Source organism: Micromys minutus (assembly GCF_963924665.1).
Source record: "Micromys minutus genome assembly, chromosome: 15".
In the NCBI taxonomy this organism is placed as follows: domain Eukaryota; kingdom Metazoa; phylum Chordata; class Mammalia; order Rodentia; family Muridae; genus Micromys; species Micromys minutus.
Window position 1 is genome coordinate 21,349,808 of NC_137984.1, and position 18,393 is coordinate 21,368,200.

General features: G+C 41.4%; 1 protein-coding gene across 1 annotated transcript in view; it reads left to right on the plus strand.

The window, feature by feature from the left end:
• Positions 1–1,155: 1,155 nt before the first annotated feature.
• DNAJC5B (DnaJ heat shock protein family (Hsp40) member C5 beta) overlaps positions 1,156–18,393 on the plus strand; it is a gene marked incomplete at both ends in the record, with an annotated part of 47,948 nt that continues 30,710 nt past the window's right edge. The window contains one exon of the mRNA XM_080929198.1: positions 1,156–1,274. Coding sequence (XP_080785324.1) covers positions 1,156–1,274 — 119 coding nt within the window. The remainder of the gene's footprint in view (positions 1,275–18,393) is intronic.

Here is an 18,393-nt window from a genome sequence, read left to right on the forward strand (position 1 = left end):
GTCCGTTTAACTCCAAAGCTCTCAGGTGGTCAGTTTGGGTCCTGCTGATGACACTTGCTCTCTTCACTTCCTGAGCCAAGCCTCCTGACACCTGGTTTTCAGTGTCTGTCCTTTCTGCTCTCTGTAACTGCCTTCTCCACGTGTCTTCCGTTGGGGCTGCATGGTTGACTTCAGGCTCGCTGACTTATCATTATCCCTGTTTTCAGACCCTTGGGGTAGCATTAGTCCCCTTTAAGATTGTGCCTGTTTCTAAGCCAAGGGGCAGGGTGTTAAATAGAATTTCCCTTCACTGCTGGAGTGAGTCACTGGAGGAGTCAGTCTCAAAGAGAACTACATCTGGCTTTGAGTTATGAGAGGACTGTGAGCTTGACTGAGGGTGGGGCTGTAAGCCTCTGGCTCTAATGATAAAGTTTCTGCCTCTCCATCTCCACATTGCAGAACTACTGTCCTGGAGCTGTGTGTACGCTGCTTTCTGCTGAGTCACTCTCTTGTGTCTCAGGACCTTTCAACTGTCCTATCACCCAGTGCCTTCCTGAAGTGTTTTATCTCGTTAGTTTAGAATCTGGTATTTTCTTTCTTTTTAACACTTATTTATTTATTTATTTATTTATTTATTTATTTATTTATTTTGCATGTGTGTGTGTGTGTGTGTGTGTGTGTGTGTGTGTGTGTAAGAAAACACATATGCGTACAACAAAGACAGCTTGATGGAATGGGTTCTTTCCTTTCATCATGTGGGACCCTGACAAGTTACCTGCTAATCTATCTCACCATCCAGTAGAGAAGGAATCACACAGATGATTCTTTCGATGGCTTGATACACTTGGAAAATATACAAATGTAGAAGACACACAAATTCTACACAAACAAAACAAAACATAGTTCTAATGCATGAGAGTTGATTCACAGTACTTCTGAAATAGATCTGTAAATCCATGTTCTATTTGTGTGGCATACTGCAATCTTTGACTGGAAACAACTTTTAGCTCTTGGCATTTTCTTTCCTTGTCTTGTACCTATTACACAAAGGTACTAAAGCTGATTTTCTTAACAAGTGTTAAAAATGAACTTTTTTGCTTTCCAGGGGGTGGGATCCAGATGATCTCATCTTCATGGATCATCTATTTTTCCATCTTTGGTTTTGCAGATTGAGAAATGGCGTATAACATACCTAACCAAAGACAGCGGACTATGTCAACATTAGGAGAAAGTCTATACGAAATTCTTGGTCTGCATAAGGGAGCATCATATGAAGAAATTAAGAAAACCTACAGGTACCGTGGAATTTCAGTGGGGACAGTTGCTGTGCTACTGTTGGTGGTTTCTGGTGACTGGCAAGTGGTACTAAATTAAGCTTCTTGCCAAGACCAGGTGATCTGAATTCTGGGCCCATGTTTTCTCCTGTGTAATACCAACAGTTCAGAATAGATAGCATATCAGTGAGTTTTGAAAGAATTGCTGAATGGTACCCAGCCCGAGGAAAGGGTGGTTAGTGCTCTAGACCGGGGAGAGGGAGTCTTAAGGAAGGAGGAGGTGGGATCACCTAAGCAAATCAGTAGCTGAACTTTAACCCATGTGACATTTCATCACTACATCTGGTATAAAGGTTTGTCACAAATGCTGTATTGTCAACTACACTGGCCTTTAGTTTTGCTCTTTTCATAGCTGGCTTGCTTCTAATAGTTACTGTAGGGGAACACTGAAATATCATTTTACTTAAAACTCTAAGGATTAAAAATGCATATCAAGTATAAAATACTTTGCTAATTTTAAACCATCAAAAGTGAAGATAATATAGACCTTTAATTTTACCCTAAAATAATTTTTGTGGAGGGTTTGCTTCCTTCACCCTTTGCTGTGTAGATAAGAGAGTAAAGGATTAAAGTGTCTCTGTCTTTAGTTTCCACCCATATTTCTTTCTAAGCACTGTAATGAAAACATCTCCATGTTATTAAATATCCTGTTTTTATGCTTGTAGGCAAGTTATTCTCAATGTATTTAGTAATTTTACAAGTATTTATTATTTACTGTGGAAGTTGGTTTTTTTCTATGCTTAATAATCTGTACATGAATCGCCGTATGTGTTTCCAATTGTTTCCTAATAGAGTGAAGCTGTTCTTTCATGACAAAATGAACCAAAACATGATTATTTTAATTAGTATATACTTGATTTTGTCTTGAACTGGGTTTTTTTTTTTAAGCTTATAGCTCTTCAAAATGTATGGAATTTAACATTTTTGAAATAGACAACTTGTCAGTAATTTCTGTAATGTGTTTGTCTTACTTGTCACGGCTAAAAAGCCTCTCTTGATGACAATATTATAAACATGCCAGCTTACTTCTTCTTTTAGTACATTGCTGATTTGCTTCGACATTAACTCTTTGATTCTTCCAGGTTTTATTTCGGTATAAGGGATGAGCCAAGATTTCAGGTTTGGTTTTGTGAAATCAACAGTCCACCAATATTTATTGAAGTCTCTGATTCTACCAATATTGAGACCTTCTTTGGCCTTGAGCTTCACTATGTGATCAACTATGGGAGCTGAAATGGCCCCAAGAAGCTTATCTAAGTGACAGTCCTTCATTCTGCCATTTGGCCCAGTTGTTTGAAAATGGTGGAGGCTGTGTAAACCAATGTAGACCTTGTAACTCATATTTCACCTGGAGAGCTGGGGACAGAGAAGGATTTATTGGGCCCCAGAGCTTCACAAGTGTGCCTAAGAGTGGCCCAACCCACAACCAATGAACAACCTAGTTTGAACATTTCCGAACTTTTCCTAAGGCTTCAGACCACTGCTCTGAGGTTCTCGAGGATCCAAATCAGAACAATTGCATTTTAGGCTTGGTAACAATAAAAAGATGACCTCGAAAAGGAGGAGTGAAGAAGCTACATCAAACTTCCTTGCCATTCTTAAAGCTCAACTTACAAATGTGACTTTTAATTGCATTTATTAATTTTGGAAGCTGAGATTTCAGGTCATATCCTAATTACAGCATTAATTATGCCGTGCTGCTTGCAAGTTTAATAATCACAACATAAAATCTTTTCATGTAATCAGTGTCTTGCCATTAATTTTGTTTTAATGTCATACAAATATTATTTTTTCAGCTGATTAGGGCACTAGCATGCTACCCAGAGCATCTACTTCTACCTAAATTAGACATTTGTATTCTGCAAGTTATTCAAAATGCAGGAGCAGGCTGAAAATCCACTGAGAATATTATTCCTATATTCAGAGGTCTTCATTGAAACAGTGACAACATAGTGAGCCTGAAGCCAGGGAGATGTAATAAATTACTGACTGTTGGTCCATATGCTGTCTGACCCCAGGTCTGTGAGAAATGATAAAATTACCGACTGTTAATGACCTCTCTCTGTTTTTAAAATTTTATTGGAAATTGTCTGTATTTACACTTCAAATGTTATACCCTTTCCTGACCCCCCTCCCTCCTCTGCCTCAACTTGCTTCCATGAAGGTGCTCCCTTTCCCAGTCAGCCTCTCCACCTCACTGCCTTGATTGGTTAATGATGCTGTTTTTGCCATGAGGTTGCAAACCTTTCGGCTCCTTCAGTTCTTTCTCTAGCTCTTTCATTGTGGTCCCCGTGTTCATTTGATGTTTAGCTGCAAGCATCCTCATCTGTATCTGTATGACTCTGGGAGCGCCTCTGAGGAGACATATATGTCTGGTTCCTGGCAGCAAACACTTCTTGGCATCAGCAGTTAATGACCTCTCTTATGATCGTTTGCTTGTCCTCTTGAAAACAAGATCGAATCAGGGAGTTTCTTTTTATCTTTATTCAAAATTTCTGATAGATGTCAAATAATATGTTTATTCAAACACATACACGTTACAGGTCATCTCCTCAGGAGAAACAATGTTATTAATTTTTCACATACTTTTGTAAAGAAAGCTCATGAGCAGATAGAACTTCCAGACTGGGCAAAATGGAGTAGATTTATCTCCCACTGTACCTCCTGACACGTTTGTCTGAGATTCTTAAAATTGATATAAGAGGCAACTAAAGAGAAATCTAAAAGCTAGAAGAGGTGAACAGGCTAGTGACCTCAGGACCAAAAAAGTGACGTAAACTTGTGTGTGCCCACACAATGTGAACACACACATACACATACACACACAATCTATGCCACATATAGAAACATACACAAGAAAAAAATTAAAACTAAGTATTTCAAGAAGCTTTCCAAAACACAGGAAATTACAAAATGAATGTCATGCACTGAAGAAAGAACAGTGGAGGAAGTTAAGATCTGAGTAAAAGAAGAGTACCTTCCCTATGGTCTTCCTACAGTATGAACTGCTGGACCCGAAGTTATGTTACCATGTGATACTTGATTGTCTTGAATGGCAATGAGATTTACACACTTTACTAAAATCAGAACATACTGATATTAATATATTCACAGACCATTTGAAGGTACCCACCCAAAATGACTAAGAAAACTATGTAATAACACTACAAATAGAACAACATGTAATCTAAAAAAATGCTCAGATAGTCCACAGGAAGACCAAAAATAACAAAACAAAACAAAGAAAAAGAAAAAGAAATAGGGAAAGAAATAACAAACAGAAAAAGGTAACTAATTTGGTGGTTACTCTTCTTTTGGTTACTTTTGTTTAAAAAGGTTACTGCCATTTGAAACACTGTTTTAGCTTCTCATGGAGGAAAACCTCATTGCTACAAAAGTTAGGGAGAAGTGAAAGAAATAAAATAGTCTAGGTTTCCATTCTTTTCCCTATTATGTATGTTCTGGTCCCAAATCCCTGAAACAAAGATCCACATTATGCAAATAAACCATTATTTTATAATTCAGATTAGGGATCTGAAACTACAGATATCCAGCGCCAATAAACAAGGACATGTATGGACAGGAAAAGGAGAAATGTTCTTTAAGAGGGGTGTACAACATTGGGAAGGAGTTTTTTTTGGCACCTTTAGTCCTTTAGAGAATTACTTTAGAGAATTACCATTAAGCAGCTGCTTCAAAAACCACATAAATCTCGCTGAAGTCTGTGGATAAATCCATCACAGGGTCTGTGAAATGCCTTTTCCTTTGAATTTCTTAAATTCAACTGTGCTTCATTAAGTAACTGTTCTAGTTACTGTTCCCTACTATGTCAAAGGACAGTGGGGGAAAGGTGACAAGAGGAAGGCTTTTAGTGTGTCAGTCTATAAGCTACTTAAGCTTGTGCCTTGCTGGGATTTTGTAGAAAGAATGAGACCAATTTCTCAAAGTACGTGAAACCTTTTGTGAAAAAGGACAATGGAAAACTGAACAAATATCCTCATCATTCTTCTCACTCTAAAATTAGTCTGCCACTTGGTTCTACTGTTCAAAGACATTTATCCAGCTCACACAAGGTGAAGTTCAGGTTGTATCTAAAGTGACTTATCAGAGAAAGAAGCTCAGCATCTCCCCTGGTGCTCTCAGTAAGGAATAAACTGTCTTTAGCACTGCAGCCCTCATTCCAAAGGCATTAGCATCCCAGGTCATTTAAGCCATTTCATTGTTACCAGTGTTTGCAGGAGATGAGCAATGTCTTTTCTTGTCATTACAAGCTAAGACATCTTACTACCTACCTAATGTATTGTTGGAAGAAGGCTCTATTAAAATGATCGGGTTCCAGAAGGTCAAAGGCTCATCTACATCCCCATTATTTGTTCTACCTTTACATTAGCCTTCCGAACTTAGTTTTTTTGGGGCAACATAGTTCTTAGGAAGCCCCTGAATGAAGCTGGTCAAAGAAGAGGGAAAGATGGTGTGCCATGTGGGGTGGGTTGACAACTGAGGAGCTAATAGGGACTTGAAATGAGGGACTTGGGGGTTTTTCAACTGACCCTTCCAACTAATTCAAGAATTTGAGTATCTTAGTTAGGGTTTTACTGAATAGACACTATGAACAAGGCAACTCTTCTAAGAACAACATTTAATTGGTGCTGGCTTACAGGTTCAGAGGGTCAGTCCATTATCACCAAGGTGAGAACATGGCAGCATCCAGATAGGCATGGTGCAGAGGGAGCTGAGAGTTCTACATCTTCATCTGAAGGCTGCTAGCAGAATACTGGTTTCCAAGCAGCTAGGATGAGGATCTTAAAGCCACACCAACAGTGACATACTTTCTTCAACAAGGCCAAACCTTCTAGTAGCGCCAGCCCCTGGGTGGAGCATATACAAACCATCACATTTTACTCCCCGCCCCCCATAGGCTTGTCCAAACATATGAGTCTATGGGGGCCATACCTAAACATAGCATAATGTAAAATACATTTTAGTCCAACTTTAAAAGTCCCCATAGTCTTTAGCAGTCTCAACAATGTTAAAAGTCCAAAGTTCAAAGTCTCTTATGAGATTCATCCAATCACTTAATTGTAATCCCCAAAGCAAGACAGGAAACCAGCTAGGCAAACTCCAAACTCTGTATCTCCATGGCTGATGTCAAAGCAGTCTTCAGATCTCAAAATCCTTTTTCATCTTTGTTGACTATAACAAATTTCTTTCTCCTGGGTTGGTTCCCCTTCCTGTTAGCAGCTTTCTTCACAAGATAGCCCATGGTTCTGGCATCTTGAACATCGTGGGGTCACCAAGGCAAATTCAATGTTACAGCTTCTTGTTTCAATGTCTGGGATCTACACATGATCTTCTGGGCTCCTCAAAAGGGCTGGTGTCACATTTCCAGTTCTGCCCTCTGTAGCACTTTAAGCTCAGGTTAATTCATTCTACTGCCCCTGCTGTTCTTGGTGATCATCCCATGGTACTGCCATCTCCCATATGCTGGGCTCTTCCTCTGCAACTAGGCTTCACTGATAGCTTCTCATAGGCTCTCTTCATAGTGTCAAGCCTCAAATACTTTATATGACCCCCTCAGTCCTGGACTGTCAACTGCAACTGGGGCTGCACCTTTGCCAATGGCTTTCCATGGCCTCTCATAGCGCTAAGCCTAGGTTGCTCTTCATGACACCTTTATGCCTTCAAAACCAGTACCATCTGGGTGACTCTTACACATTAGCAAGTACAGCTCCAGCATGAGGCAAAACCTTGGCTATCTCTGGAACACAGATTCTTTGTGCTCTCAGACAACACTTTCCAAAAAGATGTTACCTCAGAGATGCTCATCTATTCTCTCTCTCTCTCTCTCTCTCTCTCTCTCTCTCTCTCTCTCTCTCTCTCTCTCTCTCTCTTAAAGATATATATATATATATATATATATATATATATATATATATATATATATATATATGTCTTCAGACATACCAAAAGAGGGCATCAGATATCATTACAGATGGTTGTGAGCCACCATGTGGTTGCTGGGATTTGAACTCAGGACCTCTGGAAGAGCAGTCAGTGCTCTTAACGACTGAGTCATCTCTCCAGCCTGCTCATCGCTTCTTAATCACCACTAATTTCTTAGCTCCAGCTAACCAGCATCAGTTATCCCAGCAGTCCTGTCTGTTCTGGGTCTAAAGCCAGAGCCACATGGCCAGAGCTGCTGAGTTCTGCTGGCTGGGGCTGGGACATGCTCGCCAGAGCCACATGGCCAGAGCTGCTGAGTTCTGCTGGCTGGGGCTGGGACATGCTCGCCAGAGCCACATGGCCAGAGCTGCTGAGTTCTGCTGGCTGGGGCTGGGACATGCTCCCCTTCTTTTATTACATCATCACTAGCTTTCTGTTTTCGAACTCCTTCACTGGCTGTCCTGGAACTTGCTCTGTAGACTGACTGAACTCAGAGATCTGTCTGCCTGTCTCCTAAGCACTGGGATTAAAGGTGTGGTCCACTAAGCCTGGATTTAAGTTTTTCTTCACCTAGAACTTGTTCTGTTCTAGGCTGGCCTTGAGCTCAGAGATCTGCTTGTCTTTGCCTCCTGGGACTATAGGCTTATACTACCATGCCTGGACTTAAACTGAGTTGGGTGGTATCTTGCCCAAGATCACTACTCACTTAATTTAATTTAATATCTTTAAACACAGGATTCAGCTCTATTTTACTTCCTGGTGCCCCTTTAATACTCAAACCATATATTTTATATTTTTCCTTTCTCAGCTTTCTGATTGTTCAAAATGCTCTTCCTGAGACTTAACCAGAGAACAAAGTCTATAACGGGTGTTTCTGAGATTTCCTTTGTCAGTTCTATTAATCTGAGTCTCTTCACCTTAGCCTTAGGCAGAATCTTCAGAAAATGGAAAAAAGCCACAATCTTTACCAAAATACCACAAAACAGTGTCTAGGTCACATATTGAAATTCTCCCATGAATTCTTCTAGGCCAGGTCTGCATAAATCACTCTCAAAGTCTTCCATATTTCTACTAGGATAGTCCATTGAGCCCCATTTAAAGCATCCCATTTAAAGTCTCCAAATCCACGTACTTCCAAAGAAAAGCATGATCAGGCCTATCACAGCAACACCCAATCCTCAGTACTAATTGCTGTCTTATTTGGGATTTTAGTGCTGTGAACAGACACCATGACCAAAGGAACTCTTAAAAGAACAGCATTTAATTGGGGCTGCTTACAGGTTCAGAGGGTCAATCCATTATCATCAAGGCAGGACCATGGTGCAGGAGGCTACATCTGCCACTCAGTTGGATACAGCTGCCCTGCATCTGTTCCGCATCACCCATGCATGACAGGTGCCAGCTGCTTTCCTAATAGCCTCGCTGGCCTTCATGTCCTCTGACTACTCTGGCCCAGACATCTCATGCACTGTTGAGGGTTGAGCCATTAATCCCTGGTGGTGGGTTGTGACACGGAGAGGTATAGAGGTTGATGTCCCCCTCTTCTCATGCTCTGTTGAGCTCCCTTAAGGGTCAGCTCTCATTGTTCTATGGGACTATTAGCAGAATCCTAGTCCTCTCTGACAGATGATTCTTTGTTCCTAGGTCAAGGTCATCATGCCTCGTTCTTTCATTTAGATGGATTCTTTCCCAGATTTCAGTTACATGCATTCAGGTCGGCATCTTCAAGGCTCTCACAATCTTTCACCGTGTTCTCATTTGCTGGAAACCCCAGTGGGTGGCAGGTTAGATACCTTTCTCAAGGCTGTTGCGTTGACTTTCCGAAAGTGCCCTCATGTTTTAAGTTTCTAGCAATGAGTAACAAGAATGTGCACAGTGACTCAAAGATGTCATCCGGCCACACAGTTCTACAGCCAGGCAACCAGAGTAACTTGAGTTGAGTAAATTTGCCATTTACCACTGCTCAATACACCTTGCACACGTGATTAGAGTCTCTCTTTTTATTGATACCAATTAGCATATAAGCCTACCTACTCAATGGATGAATTAATAAGAGAGCTTTGCAACTGTTTATTTTAGCAAGCTGATGCTCATAGTACTGGGAGAATCACATACCTTGCATATCCCATAGCTTTTTCATACTAAGTTAGAGATAATAAGTTTCGCAAATTTATTTGAAGGAATTACCAAGCAAAAGGAGTTAGAACTCAATTGAAGGAGCGAGAGAAAAGAATGGAAAGAGAGAGAAAAGGAGCAGACTAGACCCCCCCCACAGGGCTATGAGGTACTCAGCAGGTCCCTTTTCTATGAAGCAGAGCATTTTATAAATGCTCCATGTCTTGCTGTCCTGTCCCATCAGGTACCCCATCCACTCTTTTCCTTTCTGCATGTCCCACTCCATCAAAGTTCGTAAGGGCAGATGCTGCCTTTCCCACCCCCATGCTAACACTTGCAGAAAGGGAAAAAATGAAGTGATCAGCAAGTATATTCTGATTGTGTGGTTCTGGCTGCTCTCTCCTTGATTGTGTTTTTATTTTCAGCTCTTCAGAACCATTTCTCAAATGATATATTTAATCATCTTCCTGCATGAGAAGTAGTCAACTGGCCCAGCAAAGGCAGATGGGGGCTGATGGACAAAGAAAGGCTTTGCTGTCTGTCTGGGACACAGTATGTTTTCTATGACTCCAGAACTCTGAGTAAGACAAAAACAAAAGATGAGGGAAAGGACACAGAGCCAACTTAGAGACTGTAAGTTGTAAGTGTGCAAAGTCTCACCTGCTAGTGTGGTGTGCTAGTTGGCAATAGGAGGTAGAAAAAATGCTGTGATTTCAAGGGCAGCCCAAATTACGTAATGATTTCTAGACCCCGTGTCAAACAAAAAAAGCAACAAAATCTTATAGGTTACATAAATGTGAATTTAAAATGTGTAAATAGTTGTGTACATGTGTGTGTGCCTGAGTGTACGTAATTGCACCATGTGCATGCCCTCAGAAGAGGGCACTGGAACTCTTGGAATTCAAGTTCTAGGTGGTTGTGAGCCAGGTGGCTGATGGGAAGCCAACCCAGGTCTTCTGCAAGAGCAGTAAGTGCTCTTCACTGCTGAGCCACTTCCACAGCCATAAATATTAGTTTTTATTTACACCAATATTAAAAGTAATGGGTGCCTATAGCACACCCGGACAAGAGCCGGACAAACTATCAGTCCACTGATTTGAAATTACACAAAGATCTAGGTCTTTCATCGCTCCTTGGAGGACCACCAAACTAGAGGAAGTTGGTTTTATGCTCTCTACATATCATCACTTAAGTCTCTGTGCTTTGTGGACCAGTTTAACCTCTTGTTGACAAAACAGCAGGTAATTCAAACACTGCTTCTATTTCATTCACTGCTACATGGAATTTTCTGGAATAAAAATTACCCAGGATTTGAATTAATGAGTCTCCCGAGTGAACCAAAAATGAGGAAATTGTTAGTTCCACAAGGAGCAGGAAGAGTATCATTTCTGTGGCAACCCCAATCTGTGATGTTTTTGCCCATCTTTATTAGCAATTACAGGTAAAAAGGGAGGCTGCTTATGAATAAAGAGTTACTGTCAGGGGAATGCATAGCTAATGGAAGAATTGTAAATATTTACAGGCAGAGTGATGATTCAAGCTCACAAGATTAATTGAAATTAATCTTTATCAGGCACTAATTTGTTTCCTGAGTTCTAAAACCTTCCACTGAGATGAAAGGCCATATTGGAGATGTTTTCCAGGTGGCCATGCGACCTCCCTTCTTCTGAATATCTTCATCTACTTCATCCTCTTGACTCTTCATGGGGCTTCAGCCTGTCTTTCCTCAGCACGGAGATCATTACAGTCAATGGCATTTCCGCTCACTCAGTATTTATTCCTTATCACATGCATATTTATGTTTTACTGCGGGCATCATTTTTTATCGGTGTGAACCCTACATATCATTTCCTCTCATCATGGTCTCCCTGATTTTATGCCCGATTTTGCTTGTTATGGAATATGTGTCTTGCTAAATTTGTTTTTTGCATGGTAAGCTCTTTGAACAGAAGGGACTCCATACTCGATGGCAAACAAAAGGAAAGCTCTGGTGATTAGTAGCGAAGAACAGAGATTATATTAATTAAAACCAAATGCGTCATTCATCTCTATTCTATACACTTTGCTAGATGATAGAGAAAAATTACAGGAAATATAATTGGTAGTCATAATTGAATACTGGGGAAAAGAGTAGATTTTTACTTTTAAGTCAAGAGCTTTGAAGGAAAAAAGAGTATATAACAAAGAGAGAAACTTGAAGGAAAAAAGAGTATATAACAAAGAGAGAAACTTGCGCTAGAGGTTAGAGACAGCTTCCCAAAATAAATAAATAAATAAATAAAGAATACAATCTTAACTTCAATACAGTAAAGTCCAGTTTATTTATATATATATATATATATATATATATATATTTGTGTGTGTGTGTATGTCATATATCCATAGCCAGTAAGTCACTGATAGCAACATTATTTGTGGAAAGCCCATGATGTGCCAAGCATTGTGTTTTGTGACTTCCATTCACCATCCTATTTTGTCCTTATGTCTCCTTAACCTACATGCTAATGTGAACAAATGGAGGCTTAGAAAAGCAGACTAAGTAGCTGTCCAGTTTCAGAGCTGTGGAGCAGGTCCTAGGACATAGCTAATGTCCCTCAAGTCTATCATTCCTTCACCCTGTGTGTGTGTGTGTGTGTGTGTGTGTGTGTGTGTGTGTGTGTGTGTTTATGTGGGATACCCTTGCTCATACAGGTTTGTGGAGGATGCCAGTTGTCCTAGTCTGTCACCCATTGTTTTAGTCTCTTGAGGTAGAGTCTATCAGTGTGACTGGAGATAAGCTGGTGGCCATTATGCCACAGCAAGCCTCTTGTCTCCAGCTCACACAGAGCTAAGGATCGAGCAGCCACTCTTAGCTTGTTATGTGGGTGCTGGTGGTCCACTCAGGTTTTCATGCTTGATTATGTATTCACTGATCCATCTCTCCCATGCCTGCTTTTAACTGTTGTGCTGACATTATCATCTCGCCCATGATTCTGAAGAGCACAGTCTGAGAGATGAGCTACAGTAGAGGACAGAGTAAGCTTGGTGTCTAGGAAGGGAAGCTGGGAATGAAATCAGAGTTTCTTAAATGGATCTAGAGTGAGCCCCAATCCTCACATTGAGGAAAGGGCAGGGAAACGGGCCTTCTGTTAGTTCACCAAGGCAACGGCTGCACACATCAGCTACCAGAATGTTTCTGTGCTAGACTCTAAGTAGCTTTTTGTATTCATGGGGACGGGCTGTGTATCCAATCATTGCAACAGTAGATCTAGAAGGGAGAATTTTGCATGGTCTTTGGATAAATGAAAGCACAAAAGTGTAAATAAATAAGTCATTGAGGAAAAAAAATTCTTATCTTCATGAGAGCTCGTGCAACAGGCATCCAGCCAAGTGAGTCAATGCTTCTTATAAAGAATTAGATGAGCACCAGCAGCAGAGAGAACAAAAGCGTTTGACCTGCTGAAGCCTGGGAAGGACCCATAAGTTTGTCCTGTGTCTGTCAGTTGGTTTGTTTCTCTTGTTGTTGCCATTGAGACAGGATCTTTATGGATAGCCTACCGATGCTTGAACTTACAATCGCCCTGCCTCTGCCTCTGAGAGCTGTCATATACTACCACCCTGCCCTGTCTGTTCTTACTTCTATTCTTGCAACAAGAGGGGAAACAATAAAACTCTACATTCTGTGATATATTGTCTGGAGAATTTCCTGTATTTTATCACTTGTATAGATATCAAAGCTATCAATAAATGGAATAGTTTATGAATAAACAGCCCAGTTTCTCATGAAAGGAGCTAATATATGTCAAGAATTATCAGGTTCAGGTTTTATGGAATCTGGAGATTAATGGAGTTCTTGTCAAAACCAAGCGGCAGTTAATTGCATGGGAGGATGGAGATGCCGGAGCAGCCATGATTTTAGTCTCTCAGTGACCTACAAGTTAGCAAGTAAACTAGTGAGTGAGCTCCCGGTGTCTCCTGTTTCTGCCTTGAGGCTAAGATTGCTAGTAGGAGAATTAGTAGTAAGCACCTAACAATGAAACTCAGGATTTGTTCTTGTTTTGGGCTGGTTCTGGATGTAAACTTACACTTTGTCAATGAAGCTGCCACCCCAGCCTTAGCTTCTCAGGTCAGCAGTAACCTTGAGAAGACAGCATACCATTCCAATTACCACTATCAAATTTGGTACCAGAATGATCAGAAAAAAAATGTTGTTGGCAAAGAAGTATTCTTGGTTGATTTGTCAAGTGACTGGATGACTTATTAGAATCCACCAAGTCTGGTTAAATAGTTAAGGGGGTGAAACACGAGGGCTGTGGAAATATTTGTAGTCCACTGATGCCATGGTATCCCTGGGCAATGGGGGTGGCTGGAGCAAAGGGTGGACTCACTGAGCACCATGGAACGAAATGTAGAGAATGAAGTGGTCTAGGGATAAGACGCTGGAAAGTTGTATCATGCCATGGTCTTCCTTAACCAGAAGCCACTCCCGTACCTAAAGTTGTGCTCACACTTAGAAAAGACCCATGGACGCCCCGAGCTCTCAGTTGTGACTGATTCCAAGCTCTGAGCAAGCAGGATAGGCAGAGATGTAAACTACCTAGATAAATGTCAAAGGTGTGTCTAACACACACAAGACCATCTGAAAGGACTGGGACATTTCTAGTTCCAGGTATATAAATAATTCCATTTCTGATCTTTTACCTGATCAGCACATCTATGCATACAAAGAGTAACAACGAAAATCACGGGGAAGGAGAGAGTATGTTTTCTTGAGTTGCTGCCAATATCCAACTTGAAACGTTATAAGAGCAGGGTGTGTACACAGAGCAAATGATCCAGAGGATGGGAAGGAGAGCTGTGACATAGAGGGCTGTGACATATTGTCTTCTGCTATGCCATGCCTGCTGCTCACATAAACTCATGAAAGCCATGGCTACTTACACATGATTTAAACAAAGTCAAGCCAGTCAAGGAGAAAGTTTTCCTAAGCTCCATCCCAAGCCCAGGAACTATTGCCAGTTGACGGCTGCTGAGGGAGGACGTCACTTTTCTTTGTGGCTACTAGGAGGTTGCTCTGCCCCATTGGATGTTCTCACTCCAGGCTCAGCACTAAGGAGACCCAGTCTAAAGTAATAGCAATGACAAAAATAACAAGACAAGAGGACATGACATTGGGAGGGAGATGGGTTGAAGTGGAGGGTCCTAGGATAGTTCAAGGGAGGTAGTCAGTGTGGCTATGTTCAAAATACATTGTATGTATGCATGACGTTTTCAAAGAGTAGGTTAAAATATTTTTAAATTTTAGGAGACTCTGACTGTGGACATAACAACAACAGTGAAAACTCCAAATCAGCTCATTTAAATTTGCTATGGCTCAGGAAAATGGTGTCCAAAGAGTGAAAGGAGAGGGTGGGAATAATGAATCATCAAATAAAGAATGTCAATAAAGAAACAAAATCACAAAATAAGAGTCGAGCAGAAATCTTGGGATGGAAAATTTACTGACTTCATTGAAAGATTTAGTAGAAGGGGGGATCTGAGGATGCAGAAGAAACACAGACCTCAAATGTAGGATAAGATGACCCAAACTGAAATAAAGATGTTAAGAGTGTCACGGAGACTTCTAGAACACCAGGCCTCATACCAACAAACAGATGCCATGTGCCCGAACCTGTTTTCTGTTTCACTCTCCCATAGAGACCGGGGCTCATTCTATTTTGCTATGTGGGCTAGTAATTACAGCTACCTGGAATGCTGGGGCAGGAAGACCATGAGTTCAAGGCCAGCCTGGGATAGATACATAGTGGGTTCAAGGATTGATTCTTTGAGCTGACCACTGACAAATTAGGGTGGACAGCTAAACTGGATACGAAGCACACCAGTTAAACAGACTGCAGGAAGTAAGGATAGGGATGTAAGTGAATAAGATGTGGGGTGCTCTAAGCAATAATGGGGCTCAAAAGTCATGGGTGTGTTTGTGCCACTGTGGTCATATTAGAGGCGATATGTGTGCACTCTGATAACATGAGGCAGTCCAGGATCTAATATGGGAGTCTGAAGTGGGAATGTGGGTGGGACAACGGCTTTCATATTGAATATGTCATTAGATCTTCTATAAGAGAAAACAAGACATTAGTTCTCATATCAGGTTAAACTAGCTTTGTACTACAAATATCAATCACAAGATAAATTCCTATTAAATATTTTGCATTCTTATAAAATTGTAAGATAAATACAACAAACCAAGCTTTCCAAACTACGATAGCAATGGTTCTCTGACTTCAGCAACTTCTACAACCATATAGAAACTCCAGACCTACAGAACCAGAAACTCTAAGATCAGGGCCACTGTATGAGTCTCCTATATAGTACCCCTTCCCACGTGGCTTTTTTAGCCAGAAGTGTTGAAAACTATCAGGACCACAGGAAAATGATAGGCACAGAAAACTATAGTGAGACAAGACTGCCGGCCTGTTCTTGGTTCCTTCTGAGAGACAGTTCTAATCTGGCTTAATGGTAATAAATACAAACTGTTTTGAATATGTTCACTCCCAAATCACGGCTCCTGGACTCTGAGTTATTTGATGGTTCATTCCATTCTTTATTTCATTCATTAGTGCACTGGCTACTTGGCATGAAACACTGATTTTGCTAAACTTGGCTGCAAGAGCTCCTCATATTCCTTGTGCCTGCCTTTTCTGTTCTGGGCTCTCAAGCCAAGACCAGAAAAGAACCAAAAAGACATTTAGGATGCCTAGAGAAGGAGTAGTCATCCAATATTACAAAAGGGTCAAGTATAAGACAGATAAAAATAACCCTGTGGGATTTCATCCAGCGTGTTATAGAAGGGAGAGGAAGTTTGAGAGAGAACTGAAAATAGAAATCAGGTTACAGCGAGTTGGAAAGGGAATGGGCATCGGAGAGGCATCTTTCTGCATAAATGAAGAAATGTTAAAATGCAGGGGAAGAGGTAAACATTTATAAGCAAGAGAAAAGATGAGGAAGCCAGGCCTGATAGCATTGGTCTGTAATTACAGCTACCTGGAATGCTGGGGCAGGAAGACCATGAGTTCAAGGCCAGCCTGGGATAGATATATAGTGGGTTTAAGGCTAACTTGAGTCTGTGGTGAGACCATACCTCAAAAAGACCAAAGGGCAATTCTTGGGCCACAGTTTGGCAATATCCACATGCCTAGAGCTTAAAACACGAGCTAGGTGATTTCTTAGGAGAAGGGATTAGTAAAAACATTATTGGGGATGCTGGAGTTGAGAGTGGGGCCCAATGGTGCTTATGATCCATCCACTCAGGTGAGTACACAGGAGTTATTACTCTAAGGGTAGAGGCAGGAGACTGTGCATTGTTTCTTCCTTATGATCTTATCCCTTCCAAGTCAGAAGTGGGGATGTCTGTTGAGGTAATTGGAAGTAGCAATCAAGGGGTGAATAAGAGGCTTGGGAATCTTTCTTGAGGATCTAAAGAGGAATTAACTGAAGTTGAACAGAGACAGGCAAACTTCATAGGAGACAGTCAAGGAGGAACTGTCTATTTTTATAGCTCGTTGTTCACAGGGTTGTAAAATCTTGTCCGACAGTGCTGCTAAGCCTAGAAATATGAGTGGCGGTCACAGTCATCTCCTTGTGGGCATGACAGGAAATCTTTTGAGGAATTTGGTAGGTTTTGAAAATGATTCAGGCACATGCCTATGATTTAAATTAAGCCAGCAAGACCTCCAGTCTGTAAGAAAAGGCCCTGTTAGGTTTTAAAAGCGAGTTGATGGTGGAGAAGCTTATGAGAAGACAGTGCCATATGTTTTTGCACTGAACGGATTTGAAGAGGAGAGACTGAGAGTTTGCGAGTGTGCCCGCCAGGCCAGCTATGGATGTTCCTAGGACCTTCAAGGACCTAATGTGCTGCTCACTGTCACTGAAGCTTGACCCAGAAGGGAGCACCAGCAGAGCTGGGAGCTGCAATTTTGCAGTAGGAGTCGAGGCTGTTGAGCTGAGAGGAGGCGTGGCCATTTCTCCACCATCCTGATGTTCTAGTCTTTTGATTAGTCATAGCTCAGGAGAGGCAGCCGACCTGAGAAAAAGATGTACTTTCCCTCCAGAAACAGTGAAGTCAGAGGCCCAGACATTCTTGTTGGGAGCTTGTTCCATATACAGAGGTATATAAGGATGTGCAGCCTCCAGACTCCAAGAGCTGACTTCGGGGCTGTCGGAACTTCAGGTATTAACTTCCTTTTTAGATTAGAAGTTGTATGGCCAGAGCAGAAAGAAGCTTACAGAATTGACCTTGTATTTATCTAATACATGACACAGATATTCCAGCGTATTCTATCAGGGCAAGTAAAGACAAGGATCTGAGAAAGCCATAGAAGACATGGTAGGAAACAGAAACATGAAGTTTGGCACCACCAACAGGCATTTGGTCTTTCATAAAATCTGAATATCGATGTGTTTTTTAAAAACCCTTATAAAGTTTTTAAAAAATCAAAGCACAATACCTCATGAAAAAGTCCAGTTCATGATCATCTCTGGGAAAGTGGCAATATCAGCCACTAGAGGGCAGCACTTGACTCTTGATGCAGTTCTGCAGGCAAGAAGGGACCAGTCTCAGAGGCAGCAGATCACCCGTGTCTTTCTTTCCTGTCCTTGCCTCGCACCACATAGCCTGAATCACAACTGTGATGTGGAGCCCACAAAACTCGTTTAACACTTGAGGGTGGACTGCTCGGCTACAGCATATGTATGTGGGGAAGTCACAGTGCTGTGTCATGTGGTCTTTAGATGGCCAAAGCACATGAGTCATTCGTTATAGTAGCAGGTGCTCCAGAGATAATCACACAGCAGGGGTGGGTTTGGCATCTGCATCTGCAATATGATGCAAAGCGGGGTCCTGGCCTCTCTGCCTTGTCCTTGTGGTGGGCTTCATACTGTTCTCATTCCAGCCTCCTCTCCGCTCAGGAGCCCACAGCACTACATCTTCTTGTGCTGAGGACTACTGTGGGGGGCCCAGCATATGATGTGGTTGTACTTGGTTCTG